The sequence below is a fragment of the Micromys minutus genome (genome assembly GCF_963924665.1).
Source record: "Micromys minutus genome assembly, chromosome: 25".
Lineage (NCBI taxonomy): Eukaryota > Metazoa > Chordata > Mammalia > Rodentia > Muridae > Micromys > Micromys minutus.
Window position 1 is genome coordinate 41,001,890 of NC_137960.1, and position 13,425 is coordinate 41,015,314.

The window sequence follows — 13,425 nt, forward strand, 5'->3', positions numbered from 1 at the left end:
CTCTCCTCTTCTAGACACAGTTTTAAACTATGTACAAGAAATTAGCAATTCCTCCAATGTCTGTATTTCATCTTTCAAGTGTCATCAATATCATCCCATCAGAGCCATTCACATTTGAGAAAGGGCCAATGTGAAGTACTGAAAGCTGTCAAAATTCTCGGTTTTCAATTCTAGCCCCATACTAATACATACTAACTACTGGATACAGCCTGAAGCTGCCTGTCTAAACTCATGTGTAAATAGTTATATACATTAAAATATATGCATTTATTCCCATACAGTTTCATACATACATATACATGCATATATAACAATGTCTACAATGTTTTTCCACCCTCACTATGTTACTGGTATGTAACACTCTGGACAACAGAAGAATACACAGAACATCTGCGTGGTGGTTAGTGGAAAATATACATAAAGAAAAGTTAGATTTAGGGTATTACAATAGATATTCTTTGATATATATATACATAAAATGCAAAAATTCATAATATGTATAAATTTTAAATCCGAGCTTCACACCAAGAATGATTTTTTTAAAGGGGACATACAAATTCTATTAGATAGTTACCTTGCAACCATCTAAGATGGTCCACCACTGTACATGGCAAGCAGGATTGAGATTTGGACTTAGAGATCATCTTTCCCTCCCGTCTCTGCCTCCCCAGGTACCTTCTGCTTCCTTGTCATAACCAGTGAGATGCACCTTGCACTGGATGGCATGCTCCTCTGGTATATACAAGCTCAGAGCAGCTCCAAAAAAATCTCTATTCCTCAAGAAACAGCTGTGGCTGATGGCTGAAGCCATTCCAATTAGTAAAGCACTTTAAACACACTTCAGATATCTAATAAAAGTACTAACCACCTTGGTATTTATAGGTACACCACCCCTCAGCCTCGTTTTTTGGACTCTCTATTGGCCAGTCTCCAAGGAGCCACACCCATCAATTAAAGGCTCTGGTTAAAGCATCCTAACAGTGCTGTAACAATCAATTATTAGGACCTGCTCCTTCTCTTTTGCTTTCCTAGATCCTGTAACTACAGCTTAAGCAGTTTTAACTACCGGAGGCAAATACTGTCACCAAGTTTCCCTATCTTTCTAAGGACAATAGTACATATACATTACATTCTGTTTATCTAAAACATACTCAGTCCTTCACTTTGCTCTTTTCCTCTTAAGACAGGCACTACTGCTGTACAGGCATTATTTTAGCACAGTGCTGCCACAGATATCCTCATATTTTATCTAATACACATGCAAAAATGTGAAGCATAAAAGCCTTCAGTGGGATTGCTGATTTATCATAAAAGTGCACTTTGAATTTCGAACGTTTCAGAACTGCTTTACACAGGGCTTGAGGACTTTATAGTCGTACCCACAGTGTATGAGACTGGCGTTCTCTTTCTTCACTGTTCTCAACTTTTCCTAAATAGCTTGGCAAATATGACAGATGATGGGATATGCTGTGGCTATAATTATAACTTTATAAGACATTACTACATATAGCACTTTTTACAAGAATTTTCTTTGTTCATTTTTCCACTGGTAGGAGCAATTTAATGGGCAGAAAGTGGGCCCTTTTCCAAAGTACAAATGAGTTTATTAGTTTTATTTACCTTTTACCTTGTGACACTTTTACACAAATGGAGTTTAACTCGTGTTATAAAATTCAGAATCTAGCTTCAGTGCTGGTTTTTCATACTCTGAAGGCCACCCATCATTCCTAAACTACATCAAAAATGTAACTTATTTCACATGCTTTTGACAACTCTGGAAGCCAACTTATTCTTTGTCCAGAATAGTAGCAATCTATCTAAAAAGATCATTATTAAATAATCATTTCTCAATTATAAATAAAAAATAGTGCCTTTGTCCATTTCTGAGTTTTACTCTGTTATACTGTTACTTGTGTCAAAATCACATCAGGTTCAAAACATTCTAACTCGGCTGTAGAGCACTCACCTAGTACGTACAAGATCCAGAGTTTGACACTCATTATAAGAAAGCACACCTTCATACACAACTTCACAAACAAATGGATATATCAACTAAAAACTGTTAATTTGCTTTATTAAAAAATGACTTTGAAATTTTCTCAATTACTAATCAAGATCAAAACTTCATAATGCAGTTATGCACTTCAGCAGAATTTATTTTGGAGGCTCTAGCGAGTCATATCTTTTTCTTACTATGCTTCTGAAACACATCTAGGAAACTGGCTTTTTCTTAACAAGTATGTGAGCAGTCTTTTAAAAATTAGTAAGTCAATATGTGTCATCTGCAGAAAAATCTGAAAAATACAGAACACTTTCTACAGAGAACCAACCTTTATATTTCAATGAATTTTTCTGCATTTAAGTAACTATTTTGTAAGCTGATATTTTCATAAGTTACATAATCTAAACCATGATTTAGGAATGAATAATGTTTTGCTGGAATATGCTTCATTTATGAAATTACTTCCCAATTGTTAGATATACAGGGTTATTTTCTATGATGACTATCATCCACTGATTAATTTTTTCAACGAATGCTCATATCTCAAGCACACTGGTAAGTATAGGTCTGCAATAGTGAACAACAACAAAAACCATTACTTGCATTTCTGGAGGTTACAGTGAGGAAAAACCAAACATTAATCTCTAATATATGCAGAATAATAACTACAGCAATGCTACAAAGGAGCTTTAAACTTCTGGGTAGGGAAGGCTTCTCTGAGGAAAGATAGATAAACTGGAGTTTTAGAAGGAGAAAAGAAAATATCCTATTCACAGAGAACAGCAAATACAACACCCTCATCACGGGAGGGAGCAAAGCAAGAAAAAGCAACTGACATATGCCAATATGGCTGGAATACAGAGAGCAAAGCAAGAAGAATATGGCTCACACCATGACTAAACAGAAAGGCAGGGCCATATGCAAGACCTTGTAGACAGGTGGTTGACACCACATTAAGACAAGAATTTTGTCTGTACTCTAAATGTAACTGAAAGCTACTAAAACATTGAAGATGGTGTAATCAGGTTTGCATTTTGAAAAAAAAATCTGATTACAGTATAGAAATCAGATTAGAAGGGGCAGAGTAGATTGGGATTAAACCAAGATTAGGAGGCTATTGGAGTAAATGCTACCAAAAATGCTCTAGGAGCTTGCACTAGGATGGTGGTAGATAATGAAAAGTAGATAGAACCAAAAGATAATCAGATTTGCCAAAAAGACTTGTTTGCAGATTAAAATCCCTGAAACTGGAATTAATGGGTCAAAAAGGATACATTCTTTAGTGTATTGGAATACATTGTTAAGCTGCCCTGGGAAGGAAAGTTTTCATTTATAAATTACTTCGTATCTGTTCCTCTATTCAAAATTTTTAATTCTTAAAAAAATTAAAAGATTTGATCCATACTTCCTTCAGGAAGCCTTCTCTGGATCTCCATGTCAAGGATCATATCCTTCTTTTGGAATCATCCCTTTATTTCTGCACTAGACTAATATTTCTATGTTTAATTTGTATTTACATGTTTGTTGCCTCTTGTTTTGTGTTTCTGGCGGATAATCCTGCTTAAACAATGGCACATAGAGCTTCTCCAGCCTGCTAGACATAAGAGGGTCCCTGTCTGTCCCTAAAGTGATGATTAAGACTTTAGTCAAGGGCTGGAGAGCTGGCTCAATGGTTAAGAGCACCGACTGCTCTTCCAGAGGTCCTGAGTTCAATTCCCAGCAACCACATGGAGGCTCATGACCATCTGTAATGGGATCTGATGCCCTCTTCTGGTGTGTCTGAAAATAGCTACACTGTACTCATATACATGAAATAAATAAAATAAGTCTTAAAAAAAAAGACTTTAGTCAAATATAATACATAAAGCCAGTAAAACTTTCCATTCAGAACTTCAAATATGAATTAAGTGGCCAATTTTCTTCGTGATTAGCATGACTAGATCTGTGAGCTCCTAGAAATCAATTCTAATTGAACAGGTCTTACATGATCTTAAAATATCTTTGAATGGCTAGCTAAAAGAATGAACAAGATTCTCACTTTTATAATCTGAGTTAAATGCTATAGTTTCCAAAAAACATATTCATTTCAAATATATTTAATAATCTACCCGTTATTATAGTTCAGTACTGCTAGGTTTATAAATATAAGTATAAATCAACCAAATAAGCACCTACCTATAACTCATGTAGAATTCCAGAATTATATGTGTGTCTATGTGTATGTGTATAAACCTGATTTCATGTTACTACCTACAACAATCTATACAACTATTCACCAAGTAGAAGGAAAATGTACAAAAAAGTAGTAACCAAAGTTCCTTACAGTCATCTTGAAAGCAAGCAGCTCCCTCTATAGTCTGTTAGGCCTACTTTCAAGGATTTAGGAAGTGAACACCTTACTAGTCTAAGAACTCCTAACTCTGCATCTCAGCAGGGAATCTCTTTCAAAGGGTAATTATGTTTAACCTGGTGCTGAGAAAACAGGAGAGTCACCTCTAAGCTCAGCATGAAGGGCGCTTGCTACATCAAGCAATGAAGCCAAAGTTGAGCTGTGGATTCTGGGCAGCACCAGGCTCCTCACCTGAGTCAGGTCCTCAGCAGGATTTTATGTGAAGTGAGTTCCCTGAGTAGTCACACCATGCAGATATAAATCAGAAAGACATTATCCTACACTTTACTCATAGTGCTTTTTTCCACAAATTACTAGAATGTTGTTATAATTTTTTATATTATATAAGGCTTAGCTGACAAAGGCACTTGCTGCCTGGCCTGATGACCTGAGTCCCAGAAACCTCCACCAAAGGTGGAAGGAGTCCCTCAGACCTCCAAACATCACCATGGTGACTGTGTACTTATATGTACATACTCACGCACAAACACACAAACACACACACACACACACACACACACACACACACACACAAATAGATGTAAAGAAAATTTAAAGAGCTTGAAAGAACCAAGGGTTTCTAAACAGTAACTCCCTCACTCACATGGAGAAGTGACTTCGATAAGGAATCACTGTCTTCAGTTAGCAAATGATCAAACCAATCAGTCAAAACTTCACATCCAAGTTTGAATATGTTACCTAAAAAAATATTTTCAAATTTCACAAACTCAGAACACATCTAAATCTAAGATATTTATTTACATTATTCCAAATATGTCCTTAAGACAGGACAACAAAAGTTAACTGGACTGTTTCCTAAAGCAGAAAATTACTTTTCCTGCAATAGCAGTAATCCAATCGACTCAGAAGTTATAATTCAAATAGCCATTCTGAGAGAAATTTTCTTCTGACGGTATTTTTTGGAACAGCAAATTCTGTTTAAGAAAAAAATATTTTCTCCAAATGAAAGAATTAAAGACTTCCAAAGTTAACACCTACTACAAGGTAAAGACTTACAGGTGTTACAGATGTTCATTAACATAGTTTACACATTAGTATTATGTCTGAATTTTGCAATAGTAAATTTGTTTTCATTAAAAATTCTAGCATTCAGATTTTTGTTTGGTTAGTTGGTTTTTCAAGACAGAGTTTCTCTGCGTAGTTCTGGCTCTCCAGGACTAGCTAATTTAGCCAGACAGGCCTTGAACTCTGAGATTCACCTGCCTTGGCCATCCCGGATTTTAAGCATTCAGCACCACACCCACCAAGCACTGATTTTTAATAAAATATTCTGGTCTCTCTATTACATTAATTATTGCCAAGTTTTAAATCTCTGCATGGCCTGGGCTAGTTTTCTTTGGGAAGAGAATTTAAAGCAGAAAATTCTGCAGCGTAGTTTTCATTGAGTCTGGATTGACATTAATTCTACTGGGGTCTCTGACATTAAAAACGCTTGATTTACAAAAACTGGACACGTTAAGTATATGCCAAGGACTTCAATTTTTTTCTCATGTTGAGGGAACAAGATTTGTTTTATACTATGTAAGGAATTATTTTATTGTTTTCTCTTTGACCTCAGCTCCAAGGTATCTCACAAGCAGGTAGATTATTACCACATATTAAAGAACCAATTACTGAGTCCTAAAGTGGCATTTACATTCATCTGTATGTCATGCTTGAAACAGAAACGTTTGTTTTAACCTGTGAATTATACCTTTCAACCTTATAATCCTTAGCAACTTAATGTTTGCTTTTGCCAGTATCAACAGTACTTTTTTTTTCTTCATTTATATTATACATTTCCAAGTACAGCACAAAGAAACCACAGAGGGCTTTCTCCTTTTTAATTGGAGGCTGGTGACCTATCGTAAGGTATTCAAGAAGAAAAGAGATAAATATTTCTTATGAAATAGTTCACATTCCAACCTTCAGAAACACAAGTGTACACACTATTTGTAGAAGGTGCTCTTTCACAGAATCGTGCTGATAGCAAGTGAAATTCATGGTTTTCCACAAACAAAGCTTTCCTACGTAACAGTTTTAAAATCACTCAGGGGATACATATTTAGTGGGTGTAGCAGGAAAACCTGTAACTCAACACCATACAAACTGGAACACCACAACAATATCCTATTAGTATGTTGCTGTACAACTTGAAAATCAACTTCACTATCATCCTCTTCAGCGGAATGGAGAACAGGTAGTATATATTACCCTTCGATTCCAAATCAAAACAAAGACAGCACCACGGTATTTCAAAAGGTAGAAATCCTATTCTCCAGAACATTGTAATGCCTCTTCCCGTCTTCCACTTCCCGAATCCTACACTTTCCACCAACTGTTACCAGCATTCAAATTCTCTTCCAAGGGTCGCAGCATCAAACTCTATTTGAAAAGGGAATCTTTTACCCAGCCTTCTTTATGACATTGACATTGTTAACAAAGAGAATTCACATTAAAAGGTGATAGCTTAGAACGCGTGCCTGTATTTTTGGAAAGTGGTATTATCTTGGCAGTCCACAGAAGCTGACTGGAGCAATAAAGATGAATGGCGACGAAGGCAAGGAGCATCAAGTGGGAAATGCTATCTAAAACCCCATAGGGCTATGCCTCGGTAAGAACATCGTCCTCCAGAATACGGCTTTATCATTTCATGTTAACAGCTTAAAGCATGTAAAAAGAAGCAAAACTGAAAAATAAAAACACAAAAACCTTGTATCTCTGCCCTTTATCTATTTATATTATAAATCCCAAAGAGCGTTCCAGAACATAGCTTATCATTTCCTCCACCGCCACCACCACTTCTTCAAAATGGCTTTTTAAAAATCTATTTTTAAAATGCAACCCTGCAACCCAGCCTAGAGGTATTTTAAAATGTCTATGCTGCTGAGCTTGGCTGTTTCCTAACGAATCCACCCCCGTTAGGTGTAGTATTTTATGTTGGGCGACACAAACACGTAGTTCCTACTCCCATGGATGCACATTTCCTGAAAGCACTGCACCTGAGGAAGCCGAGGCATTAAACTCTAAGCAGTCACGACCTGCACTCACAGAAGAGCCACATGGTCACTTCAATGAGAAAGATTATCTGGCCCCGGGCGCCACTTTCTACAACCACAGCATCTCCGGCAGGGGCAGAGGAGAGCGAGGGTGAGCAGGGGCGACGGCGAGCGACTGACAACACGCCTGACACTTCCCCTCTGCCCTCAAACCGGGCACTAGGGACACGCAGCGAGTGACCCGCGACCTCGTCCTTGGGGGACGAGGCGCAGCCACCCGACCCACCGAGAGACGGACCCGAGCCCGCCCGCCGCTCGCAGAGTAGAGACCGGGCGCCTCTCCGCCGCGGAGGGGGGCGCAGCGCTCGCGCGAACCCACATTTTTTTTTTTTTTTTTGCGCCTGTCACGCGCGGGAGAGAGGGCGAGCAAAGCGGAGAGGAGGGAAGACTCCGCAGCCACCCCGGAGAGGGCCGGCGGCGTGCGCGCGAGTGCGCGGCGGGGAGGGCAGCCCCGACGACCCGGCGCTCGCTCCCGCTTACCTGCCGGGGTCGCCCCGAAGACTCGTACCACGGGCACCTTCTTGACAGGGAGCTGGGTGAGGGGGGATTGGCAGATATCCAGCCCCGGCAGCGGGCTGGCCATGTAGTAGTCGGCAGTCACTATCCTCACAGAAAACATGTTCGCCGCCGCCGCCACCGCCTCCCCTCCACTCGGCGACCTGGCAGCAGCGGCGGCGGCGGGCTCCGCACAGGCGCCGCCTCCCCTTCCTCCTCGGTTCGGCTTTCCCCCCCACCCACCCCGCCCGCCCCTCGCACGGACGCCGAGACGAGCGGCGGCGGCGCGCGGAGGCTGCGGGGACCCGGTGCTGCCGCCGCCTCCTCAGACGCTCCCGGCGAGAGGCCGCGGGAGAGAAGCCCTCGCGCGCTCGTCGGGTCGGGTGCTGGTGCCGCTGCTGCTGCCGCCACGGCCGCCGCCGCCGGGGATCACACGGGCTCCTCGGTCCCAGGCTGCAGCTCTTGTTGCCATGATGATGATGTCACGGACGCAACCACTGGGGGAGGGGAGGAGGGGGGTGTGCGCGCGCGCGAGCGGCGGCGGGGGGGGGAGCGGGCGGGCGGGCGCGCGCCCGGGAGGTTGGGGTGGGGGGGGGAGGTGTTCTCCCCCGCCGGGAGCGCGCGCCGCTAGGGAAGAGGCTGGCGGGAAGCCGGGCCGCGCGGCGCGCGCCGCGGAATCGATGATTCGGCCTGTGGGCAGGGTCACTGCGGCGGGGCCCGGGGAGCGCCGATAGCACGGATAGGCTCGGAGGGGCGCAGGGGTTTTTGGCGGCTCCTGGAGTTCGCCTCGCCGACCGCCATTTCATGTCTTATGGAAGAGGCGGGGGCATCCACGGAGAGGACATTTGTGTGTGTGTGTGTGTGTTTTGTTTTGGTTTTGTTTTCACAAGGTAAGGGAAGCCGCCCGCGGGAGAAAGGGAGGTGCGGCGGCGTAGATCTCGTGCGGCCCGGGCCTCGCGGGACGGTGGGAAGGAGGGAGGCGGGCCGGGCGGGCCGGGCGGGGCGCTTGCACGCGCCGGCCCTTCTCAGGTAACGCGGCGGCGGAGCGGGAGCCCGGGCCAGCGCGAGGGGCGGGTGCGCGCGGGCCGCGGCCTATAAAGAGGCCGCCCTGGCGCTCGCTCTCCCCCCGACCCGGGCGAGCCTCGCGCCCCGCCTCGCCCTCCTCCTCTTCTGCGGTGCTGCAGTGACTGCGCCCGGCCACTTCGTGAAATTTATTCACGCGCGGCCCTGCCTTGCCCAGCTTTGCCCGCACAGCACAGGGATTTCCCACCGTCGTGTTTTTCTCCCCTCGGCCTGCCCCTCTCCCTCTAGGACAACCACCGTGGGCTTCCCCCCACACCCGGCACGAGCTAGTACACGGGAAAGACTTGTTCGCCCCAGTCACCCCCCTCCACTCCTCTCGCGGCAGCCCTCCGACCCTGTCAAGAGAAAATGTTGGCAAAAGGGAAAGTCGGCGTGTTTTCATTCACTCGTAGCGCAAGCTTTTACTACGGGGTGACAAAGAAGAATAAAAAGAGTGGTGGGGTAGGGCATAAAATAAAATGAAAACCAACTTTATTTGGAACCTTGAACAGAGATGGAGTGGTGCAGTTAGGGATTGAGGGGAACAGATGTTAAATTAGAACCTATGGATTTTGCCTCACTTGGTCACTAATATTGGGCGTGACCTCAGACAAATAATTTGGTTTCTTTAGGCCTCGGTTTTCTCACGAGTAAAACGAGGGCCTCTTAAAAACTAATCTTTGTGGGTCGTCGCCCCCGCCACCCCCCTCGCTTCCGCCCCAACAAAAAATATTAAAGTAATAGGAAGCAGAAACTATGGTTTCGTCTTTGAAATTTGCCACTGGAATGGACAGTCATTTATCCATCCAAAATAGAGCTCATTCTGTCCCGCTTACAAAATTATACAGGTGCATTTTACTTGTTATATTGCCTTGTATTGGAAGTGGGGTGAGAGCCCCTTGTTCACAGTCACTGTGGGTTTTCACATAAAATCAAAAAGCTTAAAGGGACACATCAAAGAAAGCAGCATTCTATAACATAAATGTTACTATGAATTTATGCTTAGGGTGATTTGAAACTGATCAATAAATTAGCCTCAAGGGCATCATGATAAGTGGCAAGACTAGAATGTAACCTACTAACAGCTATAGTACAGGGAAATTTTTAAAAATTGATTTTAAGTATTAGAAGACTAAACATTTTAAAATGTGACTCCACACACAAGCCTTGAGTTCATCTGCAGTGTATGTATGCACTTACCATGTGTTTCTTGGTACAAATAAATACTTTATACAATCAGAATTTCAGATGGACAACATAAGTGATTTCCATGATGTCCTGTAACGCTTAGGATGTTTTTGGTTAATTTTAATATTGTGTCACTAAAATACATATTGGGGGACTAGAGCATGGGAACCTGTATTCTCAGCAACTCCACCAGCAAGCCCTGTATATCTCAAGCAGTATAAAGTTGAGACTGCTGTATTATACTTTGAAGTCCATACATAATTTTTAAATTGTATTGTTTCTAACTGATGGAAATTGAAGGTATCAAGGATTAGCTCTTTCTAGAACAAGATTCTGTTTTTCCAATCTTGTTCATCTGTTTTGTTTTTGTTTTTTTATGTGTATTAGTGAATGTCTATGAGGTTGGTGGATTCCCCTGGAGCTTACAGACCATTGTGAGCAGCCATATGGGTACTGAGAATTAAACCTGGGCCCTCTGGAAGAGCAAACAGTGCTCCTACTTGCTGAGCCATCTCTCTAACTCCTAGACAAGATTCTTAACCATTGCCTCTTGAAACAATTACTATTGCAAAAGGCATTTAGGACTACTTTTGTTATCCTTCTAAAACTCCAAGGAAATAATGTTCATTCTTGAAACACATAAGCATCATGAGATTAGGAATAGTGTGTCCATCACATGTAATTTAAAGTTGATAATCAAAAGCAAAACAAAAAACTGATAACAGTCTCCTAACCACAATTTAATAGTGTTTTATAAATACACTCCTAGGTATCTGAGTTTGTCTGATAACTATCCATTTATTTTCTCATCTATAAAATGCATAGTGATTCTTGTTTTAAGTTTCCAGGCATGTAATAAGACTCAAAATTTAATAATGTAGATGAAAGTTCACATCCAGATGACTACTCATTTTAAAACAGCCAAAGCCACTTGGAATTAATTTGTTTGTGTACAAAATGTAAAATGCCAGATGTAAACTTAAATACCATTTTCTAAGTGGCTGTCTTTTGCTAAGCAATGGTAGATATTGTGATATGGTCTCCCTACAGAATTTATATACCATAATTATAAGAAATATACATTTAATGATAGGAATTAACATTTGTTAGTTATTTTAGCTCATTGACTGATGTTTTTAAATATCAGTTGAAAACATTTGCTTTTAACCACTGATTATCTGAAATTGTAGGCAAAGACCATCTATTGGGGGATGAGGGGTGTATGGTGACTTAGTCAACAACAGACAACCCATTCCATATTAATGGCTTTTCTCACTCTGGCCAGAACACTTGACAAGAAGAAACATAAGAAGGATAGAATTCATTTTTAAAGTTTTAAGGAATAAACTCAGAAAATGTGGGGAAGATGTGGTCACAGGAATGTGAGGTAGCTGCTCATTTTTGTCCAGGCAGGAAACAAAGATGCTCAGTTCAGTTTCACCTTTTAATTTATGCAGACTCAAGCTTATAGAATATTGCTGTTCAGTCAATATGGGTCTTCCCTCATCAGTTAAACAATTCTAGAAATACCTTTATAAATATACCTTGTATTTCCATGGTGATTCTAACTAACCAAGTTAACAGCAAAGATTAACCATCATGACCTTCTAGCTTCCTCTTCTGTACTTTAGAAGCTGGCTTTTATAATATGATAATATAAATATAATAATAAAAACTAGTTTTCAGACTCCCTTGCAGCTAGGGTACTAACAGGAGATTAGTGGTGTGATGATAAATATTTACTTTCAGCCGAAAAGCTGGACTCTAATATTTAGTATTCAAGTTTCTGAAGTTACTTAAATATGAGTTAGTTGAAAAAGTACTAACAATCAGAAGCTGGCTTCAGCATGTTTATTTTCCAGCAATCCAATGCACCCATTCAACCATTCAAGGTGTGTTTCTGAAAGTGAGTAACCATTCACCTATATTTGGAAGGATGAGCTTTTCTGGTAAACACCATGATTCTTCTGGGAGGAGTGCTCACTTTTATTTCTGTTGTCACAAATGATGGTAGTTAGTATGTATGTGTGGGTTTCCATAAGAATTAGACTAATGTGAGTTATATGTTTTTCTAGGCATTGTTTTTCCTGGAAGTTGTTTCTAACTATATACTTTGCAAACCTGACTCTCTAGCTTTGAAAGATTTGTATAATCTAAATTGTATCCATTAATCTCTTGCTACTTAAACTAGCCCAGTCATGTCCAGTTGCATTAATCTGTGGGCCTCAGCAATATGAAAAGGTAGGCCTGTGATTCAAGTGCAGAGACAAATGTCATTTTCTATACCTAAACCGTTAGTCATGTTGCTGCAGCCTCCTCCCTTCTTCACCTTTCTCCCTCCACTGGCAATGATGTTTTCTAAATTTGCTGATTTGTAGCCCAGACTGGCCTGGAGCATACATGATCCTTCTGCCCCAGCATTCTGAGGGCTAGGGTTATAGGCATGCAATACCATCCATGATTTAATTTGTTTTTTAATGTCACTTAAGAAAAAAATGAAAAATTCCTATGATGAATTACACCATTCATCTTTATATTGCACAAAGCAGTTTAAAATGCAAATATGACAGTCTTTCACTGATATGTGGAATCACCAAAATTATCTAATTGGAATTTCATGGCTTCTACATCCATATGTATTTGTGATGTCACAACAGTACAAACTCAGCACAAAATGAACTCAACTGTTTTTATTTCCCTTTCTGTTATGCATATGTTCTAACAATATTCTCTACCTTCTGCTTACTGATGAGTAAGGAAGGACTAAAAGAAACAAAGTCTAGACTGTTCTTTCTGTTATTATCAGGTAAGTCTCCGGAAGGAGAGTAAGAAGGGATATAATAGGATGCTTTGCTCACTTGTATTTCTTGTATGTTACCACCTTCTTCATAATTCTAATGAAGATCATAGCATCTTAGAATTTTCAGCACCTTGTCTAACTCAGTCAGAGATACATCATGCTTGTCGCTTGGACTCTACTTTTATCTTGTCCTCAGAAGACATCATGCTGATGGTATACAAATAGGAGGCAAGTAGGAAAAGACTTATATAGTCTTTGCCTTTATGTATGATCTGTTGTGTCACTGGATATAACTTAGTAATCAAATATTCAAACACAAAAGTATCGGAATTTCTCAATTTTTCTGACAGCAGATCATTAAACCCAGCAAAGGAATTTCTGCATATTCTGTGAAACAGTCATTGTACAGGACATTTACCACCCTCATCCC

The 13,425-nt window shown here is 41.1% G+C and overlaps 1 protein-coding gene across 2 annotated transcripts in view; it reads right to left on the reverse strand.

Annotated features, from left to right (window-relative positions):
• REV3L (REV3 like, DNA directed polymerase zeta catalytic subunit) overlaps window positions 1–8,108 on the reverse strand; it is a 152,483-nt gene extending 144,375 nt beyond the window's left edge. For both annotated transcript variants that reach the window (XM_080938254.1, XM_080938256.1), the window contains exon 1: window positions 7,931–8,108. In XM_080938254.1, coding sequence (XP_080794380.1) covers window positions 7,931–8,069 — 139 coding nt within the window. In that variant the 5' untranslated portion in view covers window positions 8,070–8,108. The remainder of the gene's footprint in view (window positions 1–7,930) is intronic.
• Between the last annotated feature and the right edge of the window lie 5,317 nt (window positions 8,109–13,425).